Source organism: Lepus europaeus, chromosome 9 (assembly GCF_033115175.1).
Source record: "Lepus europaeus isolate LE1 chromosome 9, mLepTim1.pri, whole genome shotgun sequence".
NCBI classification, from domain to species: domain Eukaryota; kingdom Metazoa; phylum Chordata; class Mammalia; order Lagomorpha; family Leporidae; genus Lepus; species Lepus europaeus.
The window spans coordinates 31095446-31108533 of NC_084835.1; the positions used below are offsets into that span (position 1 = coordinate 31095446).

Genomic DNA, 13088 nt, shown 5'->3' on the forward strand with positions numbered 1-13088 from the left:
TTAACCTGCTGCTTGGGAACCTGCATCCCATATCAGAGAGCCTGGGGTCAACTCCTGTCTCTGCTTCCAACCCAGCTTCCTGAGAACGTGCCTGGGAGGCAGTGGATGATTGTTCAAGTACTTGTGACCCTGCTGCCATTTTGGGAGACCTGGATAGAGATCCTTGCTCCTAACTCTGGCCTGAGCCAGCCTGGCTGTTGTAGGCATTTGGAGAGTGAACCAGATGGAGGATTCTCTCCTTCTCTGCCTGTCACTCTGCCTTTCAAATCAATCAATAAATAAAGAGTTCCTTTCAAGGGCTGTGTGTAGACTCTGTATAATTGGGTAGAGAATAAGCTAACAGAATTACCAATTTGAAGATGGTTTAATTGAAATTAACCAGATTGAAACCAAAAAGGAAAAAAAAAAAGTGGTTACAAGCAGAACAAAGGGGCTGGCCCTATGGCTTAATGGGTGGGCCTGCAGTCTGCAACACCAGCATCCCATACAGCACTGGTTCGAATCCTGCCAGTTCCACTTCCGATCCAGCTGCCTGCTAATGGCCTGGTAAAAGCAGTGGAGAGTGGCCCAGGACCCTGCTACCCACTTAGGAGATGTGGAAGAAACTCCTAGCTCCTTGCCTAGGCCTGGCTCAGCCCTGGCCACTGTGGCCATTTGGGTAGTGAACCAGCAGATGGAAGCTCTCTCTCAAATAGATAATTAAAACCAAAAAAGCAGAACAAAGCATTCAATAGTTATGGGACAATACCAAATAAAACTATAAATTTGACATTGGAATCCCAGAAAGATAAGAGGGAGAAAACGAGATAGATCTTAGAAGCTCAGAGTACCTCAATCAGGATGAACCATCAAGATAAGAACCTACACATCCATGCTCAGACACACTTGCACATGTCAAACTGCTGCAAACTAGAGATGGAGAAAAGATGGAAGGTTTACATTATAGTTTTAAGGTCACCGAGTGTGGTATCTTCTCCTATATTTCACTCCAGTGCAGATATTAGTAGCAAGGACTTGGAGGCTGGTGCTGTGGTGCAATAGGTTAAACCCCACATAGAAGTGCTGGTTTGAGTCCTGGCTATTCCATTTCTTCTTCTGTTTTAAAGATTGATGTTTTCATTTAAAGGCAGAGTTACAGAGAGAGGGAGGGAGGAAGAGGGAGAGAAACAGGGGGATAGAGAGAAAAAGGGGACAGGGAGGGTGGTGGGAAATTTTATATATATATATATATATATATATATATATATATATATATATATATAGAGAGAGAGAGAGAGAGAGAGAGAGAGAGAACGAACTGATCTTCCATCTGCTGGTTCACTTCCTAAATGGCTGCAGCAGCCAGGGTTGGGCCAGGCCAAAGCAAGGAGCCTGGGACTCCATCCAGGTCTCCCATGTAGGTGGCAAGGACCCAAGCACGTGGGCCATCTTCCACTGCTGCTCTACTTCTTATTTAGCTCCCTGCTAGTGTACCTGGGAAGGAAGCAGAAGATGGCCACTGCAACCCATATGGGAGACTAGGATGGAGTTACCGGATCCTGACTTCTGCCTGGCCCAAACCCGGTGTTGGGTCCATTTGGGAAATGAACTAGTAGATTTAAGATCTGTCTATCACTCTATCCTTCACACTGTTGGTTTCTCTTTCAAGTAAATTAAAAAAAAATGTCAAGGATTTGGAAATTAAACTGCCTGGGTTCAAATTTTGATTTCATTATTTATTTGCTCAGTTTTCTTGCTCATTTTGAAATAATTAAATCATTCTCAGCTTCAATTTATTTATCTGTAAAGTATAATAATAATAGCAATAATCATAATAACCACATCAGAGGATACTGTGAGGATTTAGGCACTTAAAATACAACCTCATGCATGTAAAAAATCAAGAGTATCTCCCCAGGTGACGGTGTGGCGTAGTGGGTAAAGCTGCCTCCTGCAGTGCAGGCATCCCATATGGGTGACAGTTTGAGTCCTGGCTGCTCTACTTTTTTAAATAATTTTTTTTATTTTTATTTATTTGACAGAGTTATAGACAGTAAGAGAGAGAGACAGAGAGAAAGGTCTTCCTTCATTGGTTCACTCCCCAAATGGCCACTACGGCTGGCACTGCACCAATCCGAAGCCAGGAGCCAGGTGCTTCTTCCTGGTCTCCCATGAGGGTGCAGGGGCCCAAGCACTTGGGCCATTCTCCACTGCTCTCCCGAGCCACAGTAGAGAATTGGACTGGAAGAGGAGCAACCAGGACTAGAACCAGCGCCCATATGGGATGCCAGCACTGCAGGCGGAGGACCAAGTGAGCCACGGCGCCTGCCCATGCTCCACTTCTGATCCAGCTATCTGCTATGGTCTGAGAAAGCAGTAGAAGTTGGCCCGAGTCCTTGGGTCCCTGCAGCTTCATGAGAGACCTGGAAGAAGCTCCTGGCCCCTGTCTTCAGATTAGCCCCGCTCCACGGGATCATGGCCATTTGGGGAGTGAACCAGCAGATGGAAGACCTCTTCTGTCTGCCTGTGCCTCTCTGTAACTCTGCCTTTCAAATAAGTAAATAAAAATCTGTTTTTAAGGCGGCAAGATGGCGGAATAGGCAGGGAGCACACTATTAGTCCGGAGAGAGAGACAGGTTAATATAAGTGGAGATACTGCAGGGTCAAGGAAGAGTAGGGGATGAAACAGCATAGGAAACTCTTCCGGAACTAGAGATTCACAGTGGACCTGCGTGGAGAGCGTGGGAGCCCAAGTTCGGGACACCAGCAGCAGACTCAACGCACCAGCACTGGAACGCGAGGTGAGCCGAACCACAATAGCCCGAGACAACAGCGGGCAAGCGGAAAGAGGAGGCTAGAGGGAACGAGGCTTGAAACTTCGTGGGGAAAAGTTCACCAGGCTAACTAGAAGAGAGAGAGGAAAAAAATAAAAAAAAAGCGACCGATACGGACACGAGTTTCTCTCTCTCCGCTCACCTCTCAAAGGCGAGCAAGACAGAGCAGGCGCCATTTTGGACATACGTCATAAGCAGGGCGACCTCAGGTCTGCACCAGCCCTGAGCCTAGCAGAAAAACCTGACTCTGGGGGGAGGGGTGAAATAACAGGAGATTAGCATCTAACTTGGCAACCCAGTGGGAGATTGCAGGAGAATTGGAGCCCTCACTGAGGGCAGCAGAGATTCCCTGTGTGGTCCTTGGGAAAGAGCTTCCGATCTCTGGCTCCTGTGGGTATATCATTTGCCTGCTAACTACCTCCAATTACATTCAGCTGTGCGGAATTACTTCCCTTTTGAATCAAAAAAGAGAGAGATTTACCACACCAAACCTGGGAGTGTCATCTTTGACACACCCTCAACACTGAGGAACCAAACACAGCTCTCAGTCCACACTCATCTCAAGCCTCTAAGGCTCCACTGAAAGCAGACAGTCCACTTAATATAGAGCCATAGTGTAACAAGAAAAAACACCACAGTGAAGAAACCAAATATCTCCAACATGCCAAACAACAAACGCAAAAACCGAGGTAACAAGAACAAGGAAGACACTATGACACCCCCAAATGAAAAAGACACCCCAATTCAAGATTATGAAGATGAGGAGATTGAAGAAATGCAAGAAGCAGATCTCAAAAAATTGATAAGAACATTAAGAAGTTCTCAAAAACAAATTCTTGAACTACAGAAATCCTTCATGGACAAGATAGAAAATCTCTCTCGTGAAAATGAAATATTAAGGAGGAATCAAAATGAATTGAAACAACTAGTGGAACAAGAAATGGTGATAGTGATGAGAAATCATAATGAAATGAAGAATTCAATAGATCAAATGACAAACACATTAGAGAGTCTTAAAAACAGAATGGACAAAGCAGAAGAGAGAATATCAGACTTAGAAGACAGAGAACAGGAAAGGAAACAATCAAATCAAAGAAAAGAAGAAGAAATCAGAAATCTAAAAAATACTGTCAGGAATCTACAGGATACTCTTAAAAAACCCAACATTCGGGTTCTAGGAGTACCTGAAGGCATGGAGAGAGAGAAAGGATTAGAAGGCCTTTTTAGTGAGATACTAGCAGAAAATTTCCCAGGTTTGGAGAAAGACAGAGACATCCTAATACAGGAAGCTCATAGAACCCCTAATAAACATGACCAAAAGAGATCCTCACCACGACACGTCGTAATCAAACTCACCACAGTGAAACACAAAGAAAAGATCCTAAAATGTGCAAGAGAGAAACGCCAGATTACTCTCAGAGGATCTCCAATTAGACTCACAGCTGACTTCTCTTCAGAAACCCTGCAAGCTAGGAGAGAATGGCGAGACATAGCCCAGGTGCTAAGAGAGAAAAATTGCCAGCCCAGAATATTATATCCTGCAAAGCTCTCATTTATGAATGAAGGTGAAATAAAGACCTTTCACAGCAAACAGACATTAAAAGAATTTGTCGCCACTCGTCCAGCCCTGCAAAAGATGCTTAAAGATGTGTTACATACAGAAACACAGAAACATGGTCACCAATATGAAAGAAGGTAAAGGTAGGAAACCTCACACCAAAAGATCACAGGAATCTCAAACCATATATTAGAAAGTATCTTTGGCTAATGGCAGGGCAAAGTTACTCCTTCTCAATAGTCACATTGAATGTTAATGGCTTGAACTGTCCAGTTAAAAGACACCGATTGGCTGATTGGGTTAAGGAACAAAACCCATCCTTTTGCTGCTTACAAGAAACCCATCTATCCAACAATGATCCATACAAGCTGAGAGTGAAAGGCTGGAAAAAGATATACCATGCCAACAGAAATGAAAAGAGAGCGGGCGTAGCCATCTTAATATCGGACAACATAAACTTTACCACAAAAACTGTTAGGAGAGACAAAGAGGGGCACTATATAATGATTAAGGGATCCATTCAACAGGAAGATATAACGATTATCAACGTATATGCACCTAATTACAGGTTACCAGCTTATTTAAAAGACCTGTTAAGGGACTTAAAGGGAGACTTAGACCCCAATACAATAGTACTGGGGGACTTCAATACTCCACTCTCAGAGATAGACAGATCAACAGGACAGAAGATCAACAAGGAGACAGTAGATTTAAATGACACTATAGCCCAAATGGATCTAACAGATATCTACAGAACATTTCATCCTACATCTAAGGACTTTACATTCTTCTCAGCAGTACATGGAACCCTCTCTAGGATTGACCACATACTAGGCCATAAAGCAAGTCTCAGCAAATTCAAAAGAATTAGAATCATACCATGCAGCTTCTCAGACCACAAAGGAATGAAATTGGAAATTGGCAACTCAGGAATCCCTAGAGCACGTGCAAACACATGGAGATTGAACAACATGCTCCTGAATGAACAATGGGTCATAGAAGAAATTAAAAGAGAAATCAAAAATTTTCTGGAAGTAAATGAGGATAACAGTACAACATAACAAACCTATGGGATACAACAAAAGCAGTGTTAAGAGGAAAGTTTATATCAATAGGTGCCTACATCAAGAAATTGGAAAGGCACCAAATAGATGAGCTTTCAAGTCATCTCAAGGATCTAGAAAATCTGCAGCAAACCAAACCCAAACCCAGTAGGAGAAGAGAAATAATTAAAATCAGAGAAGAAATCAACAGGATTGAATCCAAAAAAACATTACAAAAAATCAGCCAAACGAGGAGCTGGTTTTTTGAAAAAATAAACAAAATTGACACCCCATTGGCCCAACTAACTAAAAAAAGAAGAGAAAAGACCCAAATCAATAGGATCAGAGATGAAATGGGAAACGTAACAACAGACGCCACAGAAATAAAAAGAATCATCAGAAATTACTACAAGGACTTGTATGCCAGCAAACAGGGAAATCTATCAGAAATGGACAGATTCTTGGACACATACAACCTCCCTAAATTGAGCCAGGAAGACATAGAAAACCTAAACAGACCAATAACTGACACAGAAATTGAAACAGTAATAAAGGCCCTCCCAACAAAGAAAAGCCCAGGGCCAGATGGATTCACTGCTGAGTTCTACCAGACATTTAGAGAAGAACTAACTCCAATTCTTCTCAAACTATTCAGAGCAATCGAAAAAGAGGGAATCCTTCCAAATTCTTTCTATGAAGCCACCATCACCTTAATTCCTAAGCCAGAAAGAGACGCAACATTGAAAGAGAATTACAGACCAATATCCCTGATGAACATAGATGCAAAAATACTCAATAAAATTCTGGCCAATAGAATGCAACAACACATCAGAAAGATCATCCACCCAGACCAAGTGGGATTCATCCCCGGTATGCAGGGATGGTTCAACGTTCGCAAAACAATCAACGTAATACACTACATTAACAGACTGCAGAAGAAAAACCATATGATTCTCTCAATAGACGCAGAGAAAGCATTTGATAAAATACAACACCCTTTCATGATGAAAACTCTAAGCAAACTGGGTATGGAAGGAACATTCCTTAATACAATCAAAGCAATATATGAAAAACCCACGGCCAACATCCTATTGAATGGGGAAAAGTTGGAAGCATTTCCACTGAAATCTGGTACCAGACAGGGATGCCCTCTCTCACCACTGCTATTCAATATAGTTCTGGAAGTTTTGGCCAGAGCTATTAGGCAAGAAAAAGAAATTAAAGGGATACAAATCGGGAAGGACGAACTCAAACTATCCCTCTTTGCAGATGATATGATTCTTTATTTAGGGGACCCAAAGAACTCTACTAAGAGACTGCTGGAACTCATCAAAGAGTTTGGCAAAGTAGCAGGATATAAAATCAATGCACAAAAAAATCAACAGCCTTTGTATACACAGGCAATGCCACGGCTGAGGAAGAACTTCTAAAATCAATCCCATTCACAATAGCTACAAAAACAATCAAATACCTTGGAATAAACTTAACCAAAGACGTTAAAGATCTCTACGATGAAAACTACAAAACCTTACAGAAAGAAATAGAAGAGGATACCAAAAAATGGAGAAATCTTCCATGCTCATGGATTGGAAGAATCAATATCATCAAAATGTCTATTCTCCCAAAAGCAATTTATACATTCAATGCAATACCCATTAAGATCCCAAAGACCTTCTTCTCAGATCTGGAAAAAATGATGCTGAAATTCATATGGAGACACAGAAGACCTCGAATAGCCAAAGCAATCCTGTACAACAAAAACAAAGCCGGAGGCATCACAATACCTGATTTTAGGACATACTACAGGGCAGTTGTTATCAAAACAGCATGGTACTGGTACAGAAACAGATGGATAGACCAATGGAACAGAATAGAAACACCAGAAATCAATCCAAACATCTACAGCCAACTTATATTTGACCAAAGATCCAAATCTAATCCCTGGAATAAGGACAGTCTATTCAATAAATGGTGCTGGGAAAATTGGATTTCCACATGCAGAAGCTTGAAGCAAGACCCATACCTATCACCTTACACAAAAATTCACTCAACATGGATTAAAGACTTAAATCTACGACCCGAAACCATCAAATTATTAGAGAGCATTGGAGAAACCCTGCAAGATATAGGCACAGGCAAAGACTTCCTGGAAAATACTCCAACAGCACAGGCAGTCAAAACCAAAATTAACATTTAGGATTGCATCAAATTGAGAAGTTTCTGTACTTCAAAAGAAACAGTCAGGAAAGTGAAGAGGCAACCAACAGAATGGGAAAAAATATTCGCAAACTATACTACAGATAAAGGGTTGATAACCAGAATCTACAAAGAAATCAAGAAAATCCACAACAACAAAACAAACAACCCACTTAAGAGATGGGCCAAGGACCTCAATAGACATTTTTCAAAAGAGGAAATCCAAATGGCCAACAGACACATGAAAAAATGTTCAAGATCACTAGCAATCAGAGAAATGCAAATCAAAACCACAATGAGGTTCCATCTCACCCCGGTGAGAATGGCTCACATTCAGAAATCTACCAACAACAGATGCTGGAGAGGATGTGGGGAAAAAGGGACACTAACCCACTGTTGGTGGGAATGCAAACTGGTTAAGCCACTATGGAAGTCTGTCTGGAGATTCCTCAGAAACCTGAACATAACCCTACCATACAACCCAGCCATCCCACTCCTTGGAATTTACCCAAAGGAAATTAATTTGGCAAATAAAAAAGCCATCTGCACATTAATGTTTATTGCAGCTCAATTCACAATAGCTAAGACCTGGAACCAACCCAAATGCCCATCAACAGGAGACTGGATAAAGAAATTATGGGACATGTACTCCATAGAATACTATACAGCAGTAAGAAACAAGGAAACCCAGTCATTTGCAACAAGATGGAGCAATCTGGAAAACATCATGCTGAGTGAATTAAGCCAGTCCCAAAGAGAAAAATATCATTTGTTTTCCCTGATCGGTGATAACTGAGCGCCAAAGGGGAAACCTGTTAAGTGAAATGGACACTATAAGCAACAATGAACTGATCAGCTCCTGTCCTGACTTTAGATGTACAATGTAATACTTTATCCTTTTTAGTATTTGTTGTTGTTGTTGTTGTTCTAGTACTATTGGTTGAACTCAGTAATTAACACACAATTATTCTTAGGTGTTTAAATTTTAACTGAAAAGTGATCCCTGTTAAATCTAAGAGTGGAAAAAGAGAGGGAGGAGATGAACAATTTGGAACATGCTCAATCGGACTGGCCGCAAATGGTGGAGTTAGAAATGTGCCAGGGGATTCCAACACAATCCCATCAAGATGGCATGTACCAATGCCATCGCACTAGTCCAAGTGATCAATTTCAGCTCACAATTGATCGCTCTGATAGGTCTAAGAGTCAAAGAGATCACACAAACAAGACAAGTATCTGCTAATACTAACTGATAGAATCAAAAAGGGAGAGAAAGATCCAACATGGGAAGTGGGATACACAGCAGACTCATAGAATGGCAGATGTCCTAAACAACACTCTGGCCTCAGAATCAGCCCTCAAGGCATTCAGATCTGGCTGAAGAGCCCATGAGAGTATTTTAGGCATGGAAAGCCAAGATATCATGGGAAAAAAAAAAAAGACCTAAATGAATGATCTCTGTGAGTGAGATCCCAGTGGAAAGAACGGGGCCATCAAAGAAGGAGGTACCCTTCTCCGAAGGGAGGAGAGAACTTCCACTTTGACTATGACCCTATCGGAATAAGATCAAAGTCAGCGAACTCTAAAGGCTTCCATAGCCCTGGCAACTCATGACTAGAGCCTAGGGAGATTACTGACGCCATGAACAGGAGTGTCAAATTGTTAAGTCAGCAACAGGAGTCACTGTGTACTTACACCCCATGTGGGATCTGTCCCTAATGTGTCGTCTAAAGCCAAGTGATGCTATGACTGGTACTGAAACAGTATTTTTATACTTTGCGTTTCTGTGTGGGCGCAGACTGATGAGGTCTTTGCTAATTATATACTGAAGTGATCTTCTGTATATAAAGAGAATTGGAAATGAAAAAAAAAAAAAACAACCTGGTGTTAAAATGGAAATGGCATAGAAAATCAATTAATTTGAAAAAAAAATTATGTAGGATCTCTGTCTTTAATGTGCTGTACATTGCTATTTAATGCTATAATTAGTAATCCAATGGTAGTTTTTTCACTTTATGTTGCTAGATGGGCAAACTGTTGAAATCTTTACCTAATATATACTAAACTGATTTTCTGTATACAAAGAGAATTGAAAATGAATCTTTACATGAATGGAAGGGGAAAGGGAGTGGGAAAGGGGAGGGTTGCGGGCGGGAGGGAAGTTATGGGAGGGGGGAAGCCATTGTAACCCATAAGCTATACTTTGGAAATTTATATTCATTAAATAAAAGTTTAATAAAAAAAATAAGTAAATAAAAATCTGAAAAAAATACACACACACCAGTATCTACCATAGCATGTTTCAGAAATTGTCCAATGAAAAGGCCCTTGAAGGTGATGAAGATTAGACAACATGAATAAATTATAAGAAGCTATTTCTCAGAGTAAATTTCCAAGTTTTTCAAAGTGATATTGATAAAAACATAACAATGAAATCCATTTAGAAAGTTCTTAAAGTTATCAAAACTATCAATAGTAGCAATTAAAAAAGACATTCATTAGATTGCATAAATTATCAAGTTGTAGTCTATCTTGAAAATGGGGAGAAATATCCAAGTAAAATAAACACACTTGATAGCCACAAAACTAGAAACAGCTCTGATGTCAATCAGCAGGAGGATGCACACTGATATTTTCATACAATGGAATACTTTTAGCAAAAAACCAGAAACAAATTACCACTGAGAGGATAACAGGGATGAATATTGCATAGAAGGCTTATACAAAAGGGTTCATGCAGTACGATGCCATTAAATGAACTTTAGAAAAGGTAAAACTAGGGGCCAGCACTGGGGCTTAGCACATAAAGCCGTTACCTGCAACACTAGCATCCCACATTGGTGCTGCTTCGAGCTACTTCTAATCAGCTCTCTGCTAATGCACCTGGAAAAGCAGTGCAAGATGGCCCAGGTGCTTGGATCTGCATCCACTTGGGACACCCAGAAGTATCTCTTGGCTCCTGACTGACCCAGCTCTGGCCATTGCTGCTATTCAGGGAGTAAACCAGTGAATCGAAGACCTCTGTCTCTTGCTTTCTGTAACTTTGCCTTTCAAATAAATTAATCTTTTAAAAAAAAATAAAAAGAAAAGGTAAAACTAACTTAGGGTGAGAAATAAGCAGAACAATGATTTTCTGGGGTTGGGTAAAGGCAAAAACTTCCTCCTGGAAAGGAACATTGAGGGAACTTCTGGGGGAGAGGAGGGTGGGTTACACTGACAGACGTTTGGAATGCACAGGTATATACCAAATGGTACACTGAAGTTTTGTGTATTTCAAAGAAAGTGAATTTCACCTCAAAAGAAGAAACAAATAGCAAATTTAAAAAGATAAGCATGCTGCAGTATGTGGGGGTAATACATTCATGTCTGCAACTTACATTGAAATGCATCAGATGGCCGATAGATTGATAGAGGCTTGGAAGTCTGATTAAGCAGCAAGAATAAAACAGAACTGTAGAAATCTAGGAGGTGGTAGCTACATTTGGTGCTTACTATAAAATTCTTTCAACTTCTCCATATGTTTGAAAGCTTCCCAATAAAATAATGGAAAAAATACTTTATGGCCTTACCAACGCCGAGAGTTGTTCACAATCACTCCGTTATCGATGGAGAATGCATCTGTTGGTAACCCAGCAATATTCCAGGCTCTGATTTTTACTGGATCACCCAGGGTCTTACTCAGCGAGAATTCCTCTGAACATGGGATTTTCTTCTCCTGTAAGGAATTAACAAAAATCTGATGTCTTCTGTTATATGGTTAATTGAAATATTTTGAAAATGAGAATACTGACTTAATTGTCATCAGGTAATGCTTAATAATTCTAAGGTACAGAAAACAAACAACTAAAAGTCAAACCATGGAAGTATTCTACTGATCAAACAAGAAGAAAAATTTCAGTTATTTCTTCCTTTTTCTTTGTCATTCTTTCCCCTCAAATATCCCACAGCATACTCTGCAAGTGCGGGAAAAAGTATGACCTTGCACAACTTGCTCCAATCTTGCGTGCACGTTTGCCGGAAGCCAGACGTGAAAGCCCCGAGGTAGGCTATGACTCCCGCGGACACTAACACGTCGCCAGTTAAATTTTCATACGTGATCTGAAGGTCGTCTGCAGCTTGGGACCACCTGTGAGGTCAACCAGAGGCGAAACAGAGTCATAACAGGAGACGGTAACTGAAAGGACAAGGAACTTCCAGTCTACATTCTAACTATTTAAAAAAAAAAAAAAAAAAAAAGCTACGAAGTGATGGGCACTTGCTTCCCTGTAAGGAGATGAGGGCTGAGCCATGCTAGCTCTAATGTGATAAAATATTTACATTCTAAGAATGACATCTTAGCTCTCATTATTAGTGGGTATTTCTTGCAGAATGTGGCACTTCAAAATAAGCTCCAAGAAGCTAACAAAACACCAGCATCTTGTCAAATCAATTTTCTCTAGGATGATTTGACCTACTGGCTCTACTATTTGTATTCATTAGGCTATGAAGTGGAACATTTGCAATTCACTACCAGAAACTACATCTAAGTTGTATAGAAGCTGACAGACTATTGGTAAGGATGATAGTTTTTCCATTTAATGGAAACCTTACAATAAAAAAGTCTATTCCTCAATATCTAATTACACTACAACACACGGTCAAAGACATATTACTTTACCATGCTGCCATGTAACAAATGTAATTTACAAATGAAATAGCTGGCAATGCAGTCCAAGGAGATTAGAATAAAGCTAATTGGCTTGTTACATCAACCCAGTTGGACTCCTAAGCATGAATTTCAAAGTTCTTTTGTACCAAACATAAACTTATCTTTTAATCTCGCTTCCCATCAAGTTTTCAAAGTGCACTCAAGTCTTCTTTGATTTTACAACTCATGCATGCACTACTCCTCCAAAACATTTCACTATAAAATATTTTGAACATATATAAAATCGGCAAGAATGCATAATGAACACCCACATATTCACCACCTAAAAAAGAAAAAGTTACCATGTCCCTGATTTGCCTTAAAAAAAAAAAAAAAAAAAAAAAAAAAAAACCAGGAAAGCAAACTGCAAATACATCCTTGATAAGTACAATCCTATTTGGAAGAGGCTAGCCAGGTCTCGCGTAGAATGTCCCACTTTCTCAAGCCACCACTGTAGAACCAGTAATCTTAACAAAAGCCCAAGGAAGGTCACAGATTTACATCTGGCATCCTTAAATATAAAAATGAGTAGAAATCCGACCTTGATTTTTCTCCACCCAGTCCTCCAATCAGTTTTGAAGCTCTTTCAAGTTTCTTAGCACAGAGTTCCACCTGATCTTCTAAAGCAGCCTTTTCCTCTGTTTTCTCAGAAAACGTCTTTTGCAAATTTTCCAGATGATGTTCTACTGCTGCCAATTCTCCTCTCTTCTGATTCAAGAGTTCCATGGTCTCAGCTAAAGACTTCTGGGCTTCTGATAGGCGAGCTTTCTTAGGGGCCACAACCTGTTTGG

At 40.4% G+C, this 13088-nt stretch overlaps 1 protein-coding gene across 1 annotated transcript in view; it reads right to left on the bottom strand.

Moving 5' to 3' along the window:
- DNAH12 (dynein axonemal heavy chain 12) overlaps window positions 1–13088 on the bottom strand; it is a 215349-nt gene that overhangs the window by 56427 nt on the left and 145834 nt on the right. The window contains exons 52-54 of the mRNA XM_062200177.1: window positions 12839–13080; window positions 11589–11736; window positions 11180–11325 (exon numbers count right to left, since the gene is read on the bottom strand). Coding sequence (XP_062056161.1) covers window positions 11180–11325; window positions 11589–11736; window positions 12839–13080 — 536 coding nt within the window. The remainder of the gene's footprint in view (window positions 1–11179; window positions 11326–11588; window positions 11737–12838; window positions 13081–13088) is intronic.